Here is an 11,254-nt window from a genome sequence, read left to right as displayed (position 1 = left end):
ATCAGCCATGGCTCAGCCAAGGGAACTAGGGCTGGAGTGACAGTAATTGTGCAGAGTCCTGTTTATTCGTGAGGACAAGCATCAGAGGACCTGGGCGGGAGGGCTCTCCCCCAGCATCTCCCTGCTGGGGAGTGGGGCACGAGGAGAAGAGCAGGGATCCAGGCCTGCAAAACCCGGTGGCCACCAGCAGCCTCAAGGGCTCACTCTGGGCTAGCACAGGGGAGCCAAGGGGCCAGCCCTGGGAGCAGGATGGATGGCCGCTCAGGAGCGCCTCTATTTTTCTCAGGAGCTTTTGGTTGGGAACAGACAACCCCCAGAAAGCACAGGTGCCATCCCTTCATTCCTGAACTTCATGACCACTCGCTGGGCGCCCTGTGCCCCTTACGCTCGCAGCCCCATCCAGGGTGGGGTTTGTCCTTCAAGCAATAACTGCTGTTGGCCCCAGGATGGGACACAGCGGATGCAGGGCCTCTTCAGGGCTCCGTTGCGCTGCCTGCTCCACAAGGCACGGAGCTGGGCTGGAGGGGTGGGTGGGTTGTGGTGGGGAAGAGAGGAAGGTCTCTGCCCGGCCTGGCATGGGGTAGCTGGGTAGGCTCACTTCGGGGCAGGTGGATTTGTCAGGTTGGAAATCGCTTTCTTCAACTACAACAGAGGAAACGGGGTTTGGGGAGAAAGCACGTGCAGGAGGCTGAGAGTGGGGCCCTGGCGTGGTGACTCCCCTAGTGGTGGGTTCTTGGGCCAGCGTCTGAGCTGCAGCCTGGTGGTTGTGCAGAGGGGTCCCTGCCGCCCAGAGCGGCAGGCCGGCTGTTAGGGGTAGCCAAGGCCCAGTGGCCACACTGATTCAGGTATGGGGCTTATCAAAGTCTTTTCGAGGCCCCCAAACCTTGAATGGAAGGATGTTGGTGCCCCCCACCCCTCATCGCCCTGCCGTTGAGACCCTGGTACCTCCACCCAGGACACGAAGCCCACAGCTCTGCCCCGTGACGTCACGAAGAGGGACTGAAGGTTCAACAGCTCAAAGAGGTTGTGCGTCTGGAGGGGAGGTTGGTAGGAAATGTTGGTGGGCAGGGGACCCTATGCCAGGACCTGAGTGAGATGGGGGGCCCCCCCGGCAGGCTGGGGAAGGAGGGACCTGTCCTGCAATATCTAATGTGACCACCAGGGGTCGCCAGAGTCCATGCAAGGAGCAGGGCAAGGCTGTGGTGGAAAAGTGGCCTTTACCAGCAAAGTGCCCCCCAGCCCCCTGGTCTGCTGTGCTCTTCCCCTCCCCAGGCTCTGTCCTGAGTGGATACTACATAGGGAGCATGCGCTGGACCTAAAATTAAAAGCCACCAGGCCCCACGTGACACTTAACCCCTCTCTCTACCCAGAGGCCTGTGCCCTTGTGGTGAGGGGCAGGTGGGCGGCACCTGCCGAGGAGGAACAGGCCCCGGGAGCAGAGAGCAGCCCAGCACAAGGGAGGGGCTGCCAACTGCTCCCTGTGTGCCCACCCCGCAGCCCGAGTCTGCCCGCATTCTCTAGTGCTCCCCGGTACCTGGTGCAGGGAGGTCTCTGGGGACAGCTGCAGGGTCACCGGTTCCATGGGGCAGCCCCCAGCCAAGATGTCCTGGAGACACCGCTGGAGATGGAGGACACACAGTGGGGGGGTCTGGGCCAGCCTCCCTCCCCAGGCTGCCACTCTCAGGCCACCTCTCGGGCAGGTCAGCTGGCCCCTCCCGTCACTACCCTCTGACCTCCCGACTCGTCCTCCAGAGGACCTACCTGTTGTCCTGGAGCCCAGGATGGGGGGTCGGTCTGGAGGGCCTGCACCAGCGGGGCCCTCGGCACGATGCCCACCAGGATCTGAGACTCTAGCAAAAGCGGAGAGAGAGCCGAGTCACAGAGAAGGAATTCTCCTTTACCAAGAATCTTCAAGGTCAAGGACGGTGCTGCGCCCCACGTCTCTGAGGGCGTGGGGCAGCCTGGGTCTGCTATAACCCTGACTGCTCGTTTTACAAAGGAGGAAACTGAGGCTTCAGGCACAGAGGACCTCTTGTCCTGCCCAAGGTCGCCCAGCTTCTGGCGTGGGGGTGCGGCAGCTCAGGTGGTTGGGAAGGCCGCCTGGGGGGGCAGGAGGGTAGCAGGACTGGGCTTCCTCCTCCGTTTCCCACAGGAGGTTCCACAGCCAGCTCAGCCAGAGCAGGAGTGAACCCAGGGGCCCGCCATGTTCTGTGGTCCTACTGTGTGCTGGGGGCTCGGCAAGCCTCTCTCTAGCCCTGGGTTATCAGGGGAGTTTGCAGGCTGGAGGAGCGAGCTTGGCATTTTAACCCTGCATCCAGTAAAATACAAACTCCAGGCTGGGTGTGCCGCTCAGGGCCCGGGTTCCTTCCCCAGCAACACAAGGAAAGGACTGGAACTAGAATTATAAGCGCTCTCCCCGCCTGCAATCCACAGAGCTGTTTCCTGGGTGGGCGGAGATTCTACCGCCTGGTCCCCTCTGCCTGGGACCTCCTTGCTTCCTGTGACTCAGCAGAAGAGATCTTTCAGGTCAACTCTTTGTTTAGGAGGAAAGCCTCTTGGCAGGGTCAGCCATGTGCAGCATCTTGAAATGGGATTCAGGCCTGTTCTGGAAGGTAGTGCCGAGGGTTTCCTTAGGGTTCGGACGAGTGCCTGATATTTGGGTGATGACCTCTAGCAACCTTCTACCATAGTGATCCCCGTTTTCCAGACAAGGGCACTGACTTATGCAGCCACAGTTCTTGAGCTCATCAGTGGCCTCTTGAGGCGGCACACGGGGGACCCATAAGGTTGTGCAGGTTGCTCACTGCCCCAGATGCCAGCTCAAAGGACAAGTAGGGACTAAATCCAGCTATGTCATGTGCACTTTGTCTCACTACACAGAGGGGACGTGTGGCTGGTAGTAGCCCTGATGGAGCAGGGCCACCCCTCCCCAACTTCTCTTTACTTAGATACTGGACTTTCAAACAGGAAAGATGTCTGGTTCCCTCCTTCCCTGAGATTCCGTTTCCGTGGAAGAGCCACCATTCATTTGTCTACAAACATGCTTTGTCACTGGGAGAGGGCACTCAGGTAGGGAATTCTGCAGGGAAGCCCGGAGGGAAGCTTCTGGAAGACCCTAACAGTGGCCCATCAGCCTTCCCCAACCCACAGGCCACCAGGCCAGGCTCCTGCAACGAGCCCCAAAGCTGTTCATGGGGTACCTTACAACACCCCTCTTTTATCCCTTAAACACGTGGTTTTATGTCCATTTTATTGATGAAGAAACTGAAGCTCAGAGAGGTGAAGGGACTTGCCCAACGTCACACAGCTGCTAAGCTGCAGAGCCTGGATCCGGTTGGGATCTACACCCTGGTTGCCTTTTCTGGTCCTGATCCTTGGAGGCCCTATGGGAAGGCAGAGGGAGGCCCCCGCCCCAGCCCTTCCCTGGCACCTGTGCTCTCTACCAGGGGGTACTCGGCCACGTCTGTGGAGGTCACGACCTTGACCACCTCCTGGAGCGGCATGTCCTTGGCCAGCGTGGTGAGAGAGCGGTTCATGAAGTGCTCCACGGTCACAGGGTGGGAGCTGCGGGCAGGGGGATGCTCCCTTTAGGTCCTGGAGTGGGGACATCAGACCCCAGGATGGGGCCGGGGCCCCTAGGAGGGTGGCTCTGCTGGGACAGGACCCACGATCCTCCAGTGCGGGAGGAGACTGAGGGGCTGTTGCAATGAGTGCCTCCCGGGCCCTCGGGTGGACGGGAACCTGGGGCCATGTCACTGAGGCCCTGCGTCCCCGACCAGCTCTGCTGGGCTGTTCCATTCGGCAGCCTTCCTGGAGAATCTCATTGGAGGGGAAGTTAGATGGGAGGAAAAAAGACTTTAAAATTTGGAAGCCCCTGGAGTAGCCACCCGGGCCTTGCAGCAGGCAGCTGAGGCCTGGGGCAACCTGGCAGTTTGCATCCGTGGGCGCCGAATCTCAACCCAGGGGCCCCGAGCCTCAGATTCCCGCTTCCCTGGGGACAGGAGCTGCGTGGGTCCTCCCTGGGGGAGCGAGGGCCTCGAAGCCCACTCCGTGTCCACCTCCAACCACGAGCCAGGACCCCAGAGAAAGAGCCAGGAGGACAGAGGGGACCTCAGATCTGGTGCTGGCCCTCAGGACCTGGCGCAAGACAGCACCCGAGCCCCAGCTTCAGGCAGCCAATGCGGCCCCGGGGAGGCTGAGGCCGGGGGCCCCGAGTGCCGGCCCCTCCCACCCCGTCCCCCATGGCTGCCGAGGGGCTTCTTTGCCCCCCCCAAGCGTGAGCCGCCTGCTCACCCGATTTTGCGGCCCCGAATCCACGGCAGGAAGGGCAGCTTCTTGACAATGATGGTGCCGTCGTAGAAGGACGGCTGGCAGCTCTGGGCGATGGCGTTGGCCGCCAGCACCGCCATCAGCACGGGCAGCGCGTGCACGATCTGACCCGTCAGCTCGAAGGCCAGCAGTGCCGTGGAGATGGTGTGTGTCACCGCCCCCGAGAAGGCCGCCGCCCCTGCGGGGAAGAGCCGGGGTGGGTGGCTCAGGCGGGGGGCCAGCTTCAAGGGGGGAGGTGGGCAGGGCCACGACCGTGGCCAGGGTGGGAGGTGCGAAGGTGGCCAGGGTGGGAGGTGGCCAGGGTGGGAGGTGGCCAGGGTGGGAGGTGGCCAGGGTGGGAGGTGTCTGGGAGGTCCCTGGCAGCCACCACTGGGTGTACCGTGGAGCCTGGGCATGGTCAGAGGAGAGGGATGGGGGGATTGACACAGGGACAGGACAAGAACCAAGAGGGAGTCAGGAGGTGACAGGCCTCCGTGGGAGTGGGGGTCAGATTGAGGGTCTCAGTAACCACTCATGGGCCCTGCAGTGCCACCAGCAGATCCAGGGCCCCCAGGAGGTTTGTGCCCAGGCCGGGCCCTGACCACTCACCTGCCAGAGCATAGCCCCCGGGCATGATGGGGTTGACCACTCCTCCAGACACGATGCCCTCGGGGAAGGCCACGGAGAGCGCCTCCCCCAGGAGGCGGCCGATGGCAGCTCCTGCACACAGACGGGGTGAAGGGGACAGCCCTCTGTCCCTGGGACCATCCTCAGTACCACCCCGGGAAGGAGGAGGTGAACCAGGGCCATGGCCCTGCCCCAATACCCCTGGGCCTCCCAGACCCTCGGGACCCCAGACTCACCATACACAAATATGGGCAAGAAGTAGCCAGCGGGGATGGGGATGGTGGTGGCCAGGATCAGCATCCAGAACTGGGGGTGGACCCAGAGCCCGGAATTAGAGGCCTCGGAGCCAAGTACAGGGCAAGGGAGGGACAGGACCGAGGGAGTTCCTAGGGGGGGCTGCCATCAGGGATGCAGGGGATGGTGCCGACAAAGGGCCCACTGTGTGCCTGGCACCTGCCAGTTACTTTCTTTCCTCCCTCTCAGCCTTCCCTGGAGGCAGAAGCCATAGCAATCCACCTAGAGACTAGAGACCGAGGGTCAGAGGGCCGAGGCCACTTGCCCTGGGCACCCAGTGAGCAGGGATCAGATGGGGGACCCCGGGTGGAAGGGCTCCATGCCGCCTGAGGCAGCCCCAGCCCGCCCAGAGCTGGCCTTGGCAAGTGTGCCCACCTTCATGACGAGGAAGAAGGCCAGGGTCCCGAAGATGGTGAAGCGCGGGTGGTGCCATTCGAACCACAGGTTCTGGGGGTCAAGCTCCGTGGGCCAGGGAGGGGACGAGTTCCGGCTCATCAGGGCCCAGGAGTTGTTGTCGAACAGGGAGTCCAAATGCTCACTCATGGACAGCTGCAGCAGGGTGGGGGGTGGCAGTTTCGCAGTCCCCAGCCCCCTCACTGCCCGGCCCTGCCCCCCAGATCCTACTCTGCCGCTCCCCAGTGGGGACCCTGGGTCAGCCCTGACCTCCCGGAGCTAGCCTCTTCACCTATAAAATGCCACACAGCATCTCCCTTGGAGGGTGTTCTGGGAACTAAGTGATAACGCTCACAGAAGGGACATGAATAGGGTCCCCCACTCCCGCCACCCCCGCCCGCCGCCCCTTACCCTGGAAGCCAGGAAGCGGCCCACGCCAGGCGGGTAGGTGATGGAGGCCAGGACCAGGGCGGCCAGGGCCGAGTACAGAGGCTTGCTGGGTTGAGAGGATCGGCTCCAGTGGGGGCCTCCTCTCCCCAAGAAGGGGAAAGGGGGCTCACCCAGGCAGGGGCGGCTCCCACCACCCCAGGACTGACCCCAAGGCAAAACTAGGGTGGAGGGAGGCCGAGCTGGGGTGTGGGTCAGACACCCCAGGGGACCTGGGCTGGCGGGACAGGGCCAGGCCAGGGCAGGGCAGCCAGGTGTCCTGGCCGAGGGGAGGGAAGACAGGTCTGGGAGGGAGGTGGCTCGGGGAGGGAGTTGGGGGGCAGTGGTGTAAGGACTCAAGGAGGGGGCTGGGGTTAGTGCAGGGGCTGGCTGTGGGGACCTGCACAGGGGTCAGCAAGGGAGTGGGGTCTCCCCAAGTGGGCAGTGGGCTAGGGAGGGGGTTGTTTGATGGTAGGATAGGGGCTCAGTTAGGGGCACAAGGCTGAAGTGGGGACCCCCTGAGTGGTCCCCAGCCTCAGCCCGCAGCCCACCTGGTGGCCAGCAGTTTGGAGGTGAACCGATTGGTCTTGATGAAGCCTAGGAAAGTCCGCTGGCAGAAGAGGTAGGCGCAGCTCAGGATGCCGCAGATGGCCCTGCGGGGGACAGGAGGTGAGTCCAGGGCCCCTGCCCACTTGGGCTGGAGGAGGCCCCCAGCTGGCTCTCAGGGACCACGCCCCGGCTCACCCCAGTGCCACAAAAAAGAAGATCTCTGGCAGGTCAAAGGGCACGTCCACGCGGAAGCTGGTCTTGTAGAGGGAGGTGATGGTCTCTGGGGCAGGAGGGCAGCGCGGGTCTCAGGTGGCACAGCAGGTAGGGGGGGAGGTGGAAGCAAGATGGGCCCTCCCTCAAGGCCACCCCAGGGCGCCCCCCAGGGCCTTCCCCCTCCTCCTGCACCCCAACACCCTCCCACCCTCCCGGAAGGAGGCACAAAGAGGACGCGAGGGGGAGAGGGAGGGGGCAGACGAGGATGGACGGAGGGGGGAGGGAGGGAGGAGCGGGCCGGCGCGGTGGGCACCGCAGCCCGCGCTCACCCTGCTCGCTGTTGAAGACGGCCAGCAGCCGGAACATGAAGGCCCCGCAGGTGGCAGCGAAGAAGCCCCTCCAGTAATCCCAGACGGAGAAGTGGGAGGACATGACCTCCACGCTGAACAGGACGCCTGGGGCCACGCTGAGTCAGGACACCCGCCCGCCCCATCCCTCCTGCGGGAGCCCCTGCCGCCCCGTCCCTGACCCTTTTCTGATCTGCTCTGCAGCCTGGACAGCCAGGGCCACCCTCTCCCCAGAGCGGGGGAGGTCAGGGCTTGAGCCCTGGGCAGAGAGGACCGCGCTGACCCGGGAGCACCAGCCAGCTGTGGGCTGTCTACCCGTGTCCTCCTTTCTCCTCACCTGTCACGCAGGGACTGCTTTGATCCCCATTTTACTGCTAAGGAAACCCAGCTCAGAGAGGTCAACTCACTGGCAGGGGCCACACAGCGGGAGCTGGGCTTCAAACCCTCGTCTGTCTAAGGTAACCCTGAAGCCACTGAACACCTGCCAGCCTCCTGGGGGGGGTCGTGCCCACAGCAGGACGGCAGTGAGAACTAGAATTCAGCCCAACCCCTCCTCCTGACCCGGGGCAGGAGCCAGCGGACCACAGGGGCGCGTGGGAACCCGAGTGCAGGGGCAGGGGCCGGAGGGAGGGTCTCACCGCTGAAGGGGGCTGCGAAGACGGTGGCCACGCCCACTGCCGCTGCGGCCACCAGCATTTCGTTTTGCTTGCTCTTGTTCTGGGGGGTGGAGTCCTGGGCTCGAGCCCGCCTCCTCCCCACGGGCCCTCCCATCCCCCCAAGGGGCCTCCCGGGCGCTCACCTGGGGCTCCCCGATGGTCCTGGTGCGCACGCGTCCCAGGTAGGCGGCAATCATCACACTCAGGTGCACGAAGGGACCCTGCCGAGGCGAGGCGTGGGTGCAGGGCCTGGGGAGTGGGGGGCCCACCCTCGCTGCTGGCGGAGCCTCCCCAGGGACAACAGGTTCCCCTCTCACATCTCCCTCCGAACCCCAGGGCTGTCCTGACAGGACTCTGCCCCATCTGGGGACCTGGCTTGTCTGTCCCCCCAGAACTGAGCTCAAAGGCAGGACTGGCTGTGGTGGGGGAAGGGCAGAGGGGCGGGAAGCCGGGTGGGCGCCCCACACTGCCCGTACCACTTTGCCCAGGAAGATGGTGCTGCCGGTGGCCAGGGTGCAGGAGAGGCCCACCACCTTGGCCCCGAAGTTCTTGATGTCCAGGTAGTCCTCCAGGACCACCCCCGACAGGATGGTCTTCAGCTCGGGGATTCCAGAACCTTGGCGGGGAGGGCAGGGTGAGAGTCAGTATGGGAGCTCTTAACCCTCTGCCCTGGGCACAGGGTTTTCATGTCACCCTCAGGTCCCAGCCTCCTACACCCACGCGGTTCCGATTCAGAGCCTCGCTTTGCAGAGGAGGAGACTGAGGGTCAGAGATGTGGGCTGTTTTCTGCTCAGGTCTGGCAGACCTCAGTGGCAGGGTAGGGGGTCCCAGGGCGGAATGACAGGCCACACTGGAGACGCCTGACAGCCCCCACTCTCTGGAGGCTGCACTAGAGGCCTGGGGAAGCTGGCTGCCTCCAGCAGCTGCTCCTTGGTCTGGCCTTGGCCAGCCTGTCAGGGGAGCCTGCCGTCACCTGTCCTGTTTCCCCCGCCCCCCGGAGCCCCATGGGACTTCAAAAGGCTTGGGCAGGTGAGGGCTGCAGTGCAGGACCCCCGAGAGACTGGCATGGTGCCCACGAACTCACCGCCAGAGAAGGGCGTGATGCTCTGGGAGAAGCCGGAGGAGAAGGAGAGGAGGGCCACTGGGTACACGGTCCAGGAGAGGTACCGGAGCAGGTGGCTGTCCCCGATCTCCCGGTACAGCCACTTGTGCGCTGGGGATGGCCAGGTGTCAGGGGGCCACCACAGCCTTTCGTGGGGGACACTTGCTCACCAGGAAACAGAGATTCACAGCCACCCAGTGAGTGGCCGACCCCCAAGAAGTGGCAGGAGTAGGACCTGGGTCCCCACATCCAGTTTTGCTACTTCCTAGCTGAGTGACCTTGGGCAAGTGACTCAACCTCTCTGGGCCTTTGTTTTCCCATCTGCCAAATGGACCATTGTGGATGCCTCCCTCTCAGGGTCACCAAAGACTACAGGAGACCTGTAGAGGCCTGAATGAGACCCAGTGGGAGGCCCCTCGGGTGACAGGTCCTCATTAAGGCAGTGGATTCTCCAATGAAAGTTTTTAGACCTCTCCTGCCCCATGCCTCCTCCTCCAGAGAGGCCTCAGGGTGGAGGCCAGCTGAGGGACAGGGACAGAAAGCCATATGCCTGGAGTCCAGGGTAACTGAGCTGAGAGCAGGGAGCGAGGCTGGAGGAGGAACAGGAGACCCCAGCGCTCAACTGGGGAGGGGTCGGGGAGCAGCTGTCTCCCTCACTGTCCAGATGAAGTGACTGCCCAGAGAGGGCCAGGAGCTTTCCCAGGGCCACACAGCAAGTCAGCAGCAAAGCCAGGGTCAGCCCCAGGCCTCGTCCCCAGGGCCCTGCCCACCCTGCTGCGCTTGGCAGCCCACGTGGCATCCCCGGTGTGTGCCCGGAAGCCCGAGGTCCAGAGCGGGCGAGCCGGGGAGGGGCTACCTCGGACCACTCGCGCGATGGCGAAGTTCATGGCGTAGCTGATCAGGGCCATGAGCACCCCGAGGGTCATCAGGAAGTACCAGTCCTCGCCCACACGGAACAGCTTCTGCTTCAGCCACTCCAGGCCCCCTGGGCGGAGCACTGGGGTCACCTCCTGGGGGGCCAGCAGGGACGGCCCTCCCTGGAGGACTGCTGGGCGGGGGCGGGGCCAGGGGAACCGGAGGCGGCTCTGCCTCCTGAGGGCCCAGAGGACTGGGGGCAGGTAAAGCCAGTCCTGTTGTCCCCCCAGAGAGCCTTTGACTTGCCCCCCCTCCTCCCCGATCCTGGGAGTCCTGTGGAAAGCGGCCAGGGGGTGGCCCGGAGCGGGTGGCAGTGACAGCCAGCGTCTCGGCAGGGTCTGGGGTGCACAGAGCGCGTCGTCCCAGGGCCTGGGGCCATCGAGCCTTGGGCCCCAGGCAGCGCCCCTCCATGGTGGCCAAAGGCAGAGGGCAGACCCCGGTGCGGCTGGCCCACAGACAGGCAGGCCCCTGCGCTCCCTGCCACCCAAGAGAGCCCGGGCAGCGCGGCCAGGGCTGAGGGGGGGAGGGGCCGGGGTGGGCTGGGGCTGCAGGTGACGTCCCCAGGGATCTCTGGTGGGGAGTGGAAGGACCTCACCTCGGATGCCTCGGCGAATGCGGGGACACGGGCCCCACAGCTCCTGCAGAGGCACGGGGCCCGAGGAGCCCTCACGCAGCCCTACCAGCTCCTCCATGGGGCCCTGAAGAGCAGACAGACAGACAGACAGACCCTGGGTGAGCAGCCTCAGCCCCACCTGCCTCCAGCCTCTCCAGGTCTCAGTCTCCTGAGTGGAAAGGCAGGTCCCGGGTGCCTGCGTAGCTGGTGCATGTGAATGTGCACTCGGGCACTTCTCAGGAGGGGACGCAGGTCCTGGTCACAGAGGCTGTGTCCCCGAGGGGTGGAGGGCGTGTCTGATGGGCAGGGTGGGGGTTCCTAGGCATCCCCCATGTCCAGCCCAGACCCCTGGCCGGAGCCTCTCTCTCCCTGCCCCTGCACCTGCTCTCCTGGGACCCTAGGCTGCTTCTACCACCCAGGGATGTCACTGTGTCACTGCAGGGTCCCCCTGGTGACTCTGATTCCCCAGGCCCATCCCTGGGCAGCTGTGACCCTCCACTCAGGCCGCAGGAGGCAGGAAAATCCCAGGCCCAGAGGGAGACCCCTCGAGCATCCAAGTGAGGCGCTGGCTCCTGCCCCGACCTCTTCCTGCCTTGCCCGCCCCGGCCCCAGCAGGTCCCAGCCATGTCCCCGCGCTGCTCCGGCAGCTCCTCACCCGTCAGTCCTTCCTGCCCTGCTGTCCTGCTGTGGCCCCCACCGGCCTCTTCTAACAGCCTCTTCGCGTCCAGGTCTAGTGCACCTGGACAGGTGTGCACTCCACCAATCAGCACGCTCCCCGCCCCCGCCCGGCCCAGGTTCACTGTGGCATTGA

General features: G+C 64.3%; 1 protein-coding gene across 1 annotated transcript; it reads right to left on the bottom strand.

Annotated features, from left to right (window-relative positions):
- Window positions 1-46: 46 nt before the first annotated feature.
- On the bottom strand, window positions 47-11,239 carry Clcnkb (chloride voltage-gated channel Kb). The gene is made up of 20 exons (XM_005317495.4): window positions 11,099-11,239; window positions 10,426-10,528; window positions 9,772-9,900; window positions 8,898-9,026; window positions 8,290-8,429; window positions 7,957-8,034; window positions 7,796-7,874; window positions 7,140-7,265; window positions 6,793-6,877; window positions 6,600-6,701; window positions 6,034-6,118; window positions 5,605-5,778; window positions 5,172-5,241; window positions 4,918-5,028; window positions 4,294-4,507; window positions 3,431-3,564; window positions 1,762-1,850; window positions 1,535-1,618; window positions 946-1,032; window positions 47-642 (listed from the first exon to the last, which is right to left on the bottom strand). The coding sequence occupies exons 2-20, from the start codon at window positions 10,520-10,522 to the stop codon at window positions 595-597; spliced, it is 2,061 nt and encodes a 686-aa protein (XP_005317552.2). The 5' UTR covers window positions 10,523-10,528; window positions 11,099-11,239; the 3' UTR covers window positions 47-594.
- Window positions 11,240-11,254: the final 15 nt, after the last annotated feature.

The sequence above is a fragment of the Ictidomys tridecemlineatus genome, chromosome 11, assembly GCF_052094955.1.
Source record: "Ictidomys tridecemlineatus isolate mIctTri1 chromosome 11, mIctTri1.hap1, whole genome shotgun sequence".
NCBI lineage: Eukaryota > Metazoa > Chordata > Mammalia > Rodentia > Sciuridae > Ictidomys > Ictidomys tridecemlineatus.
This window is presented reverse-complemented; position numbering and strand designations above follow the sequence as displayed.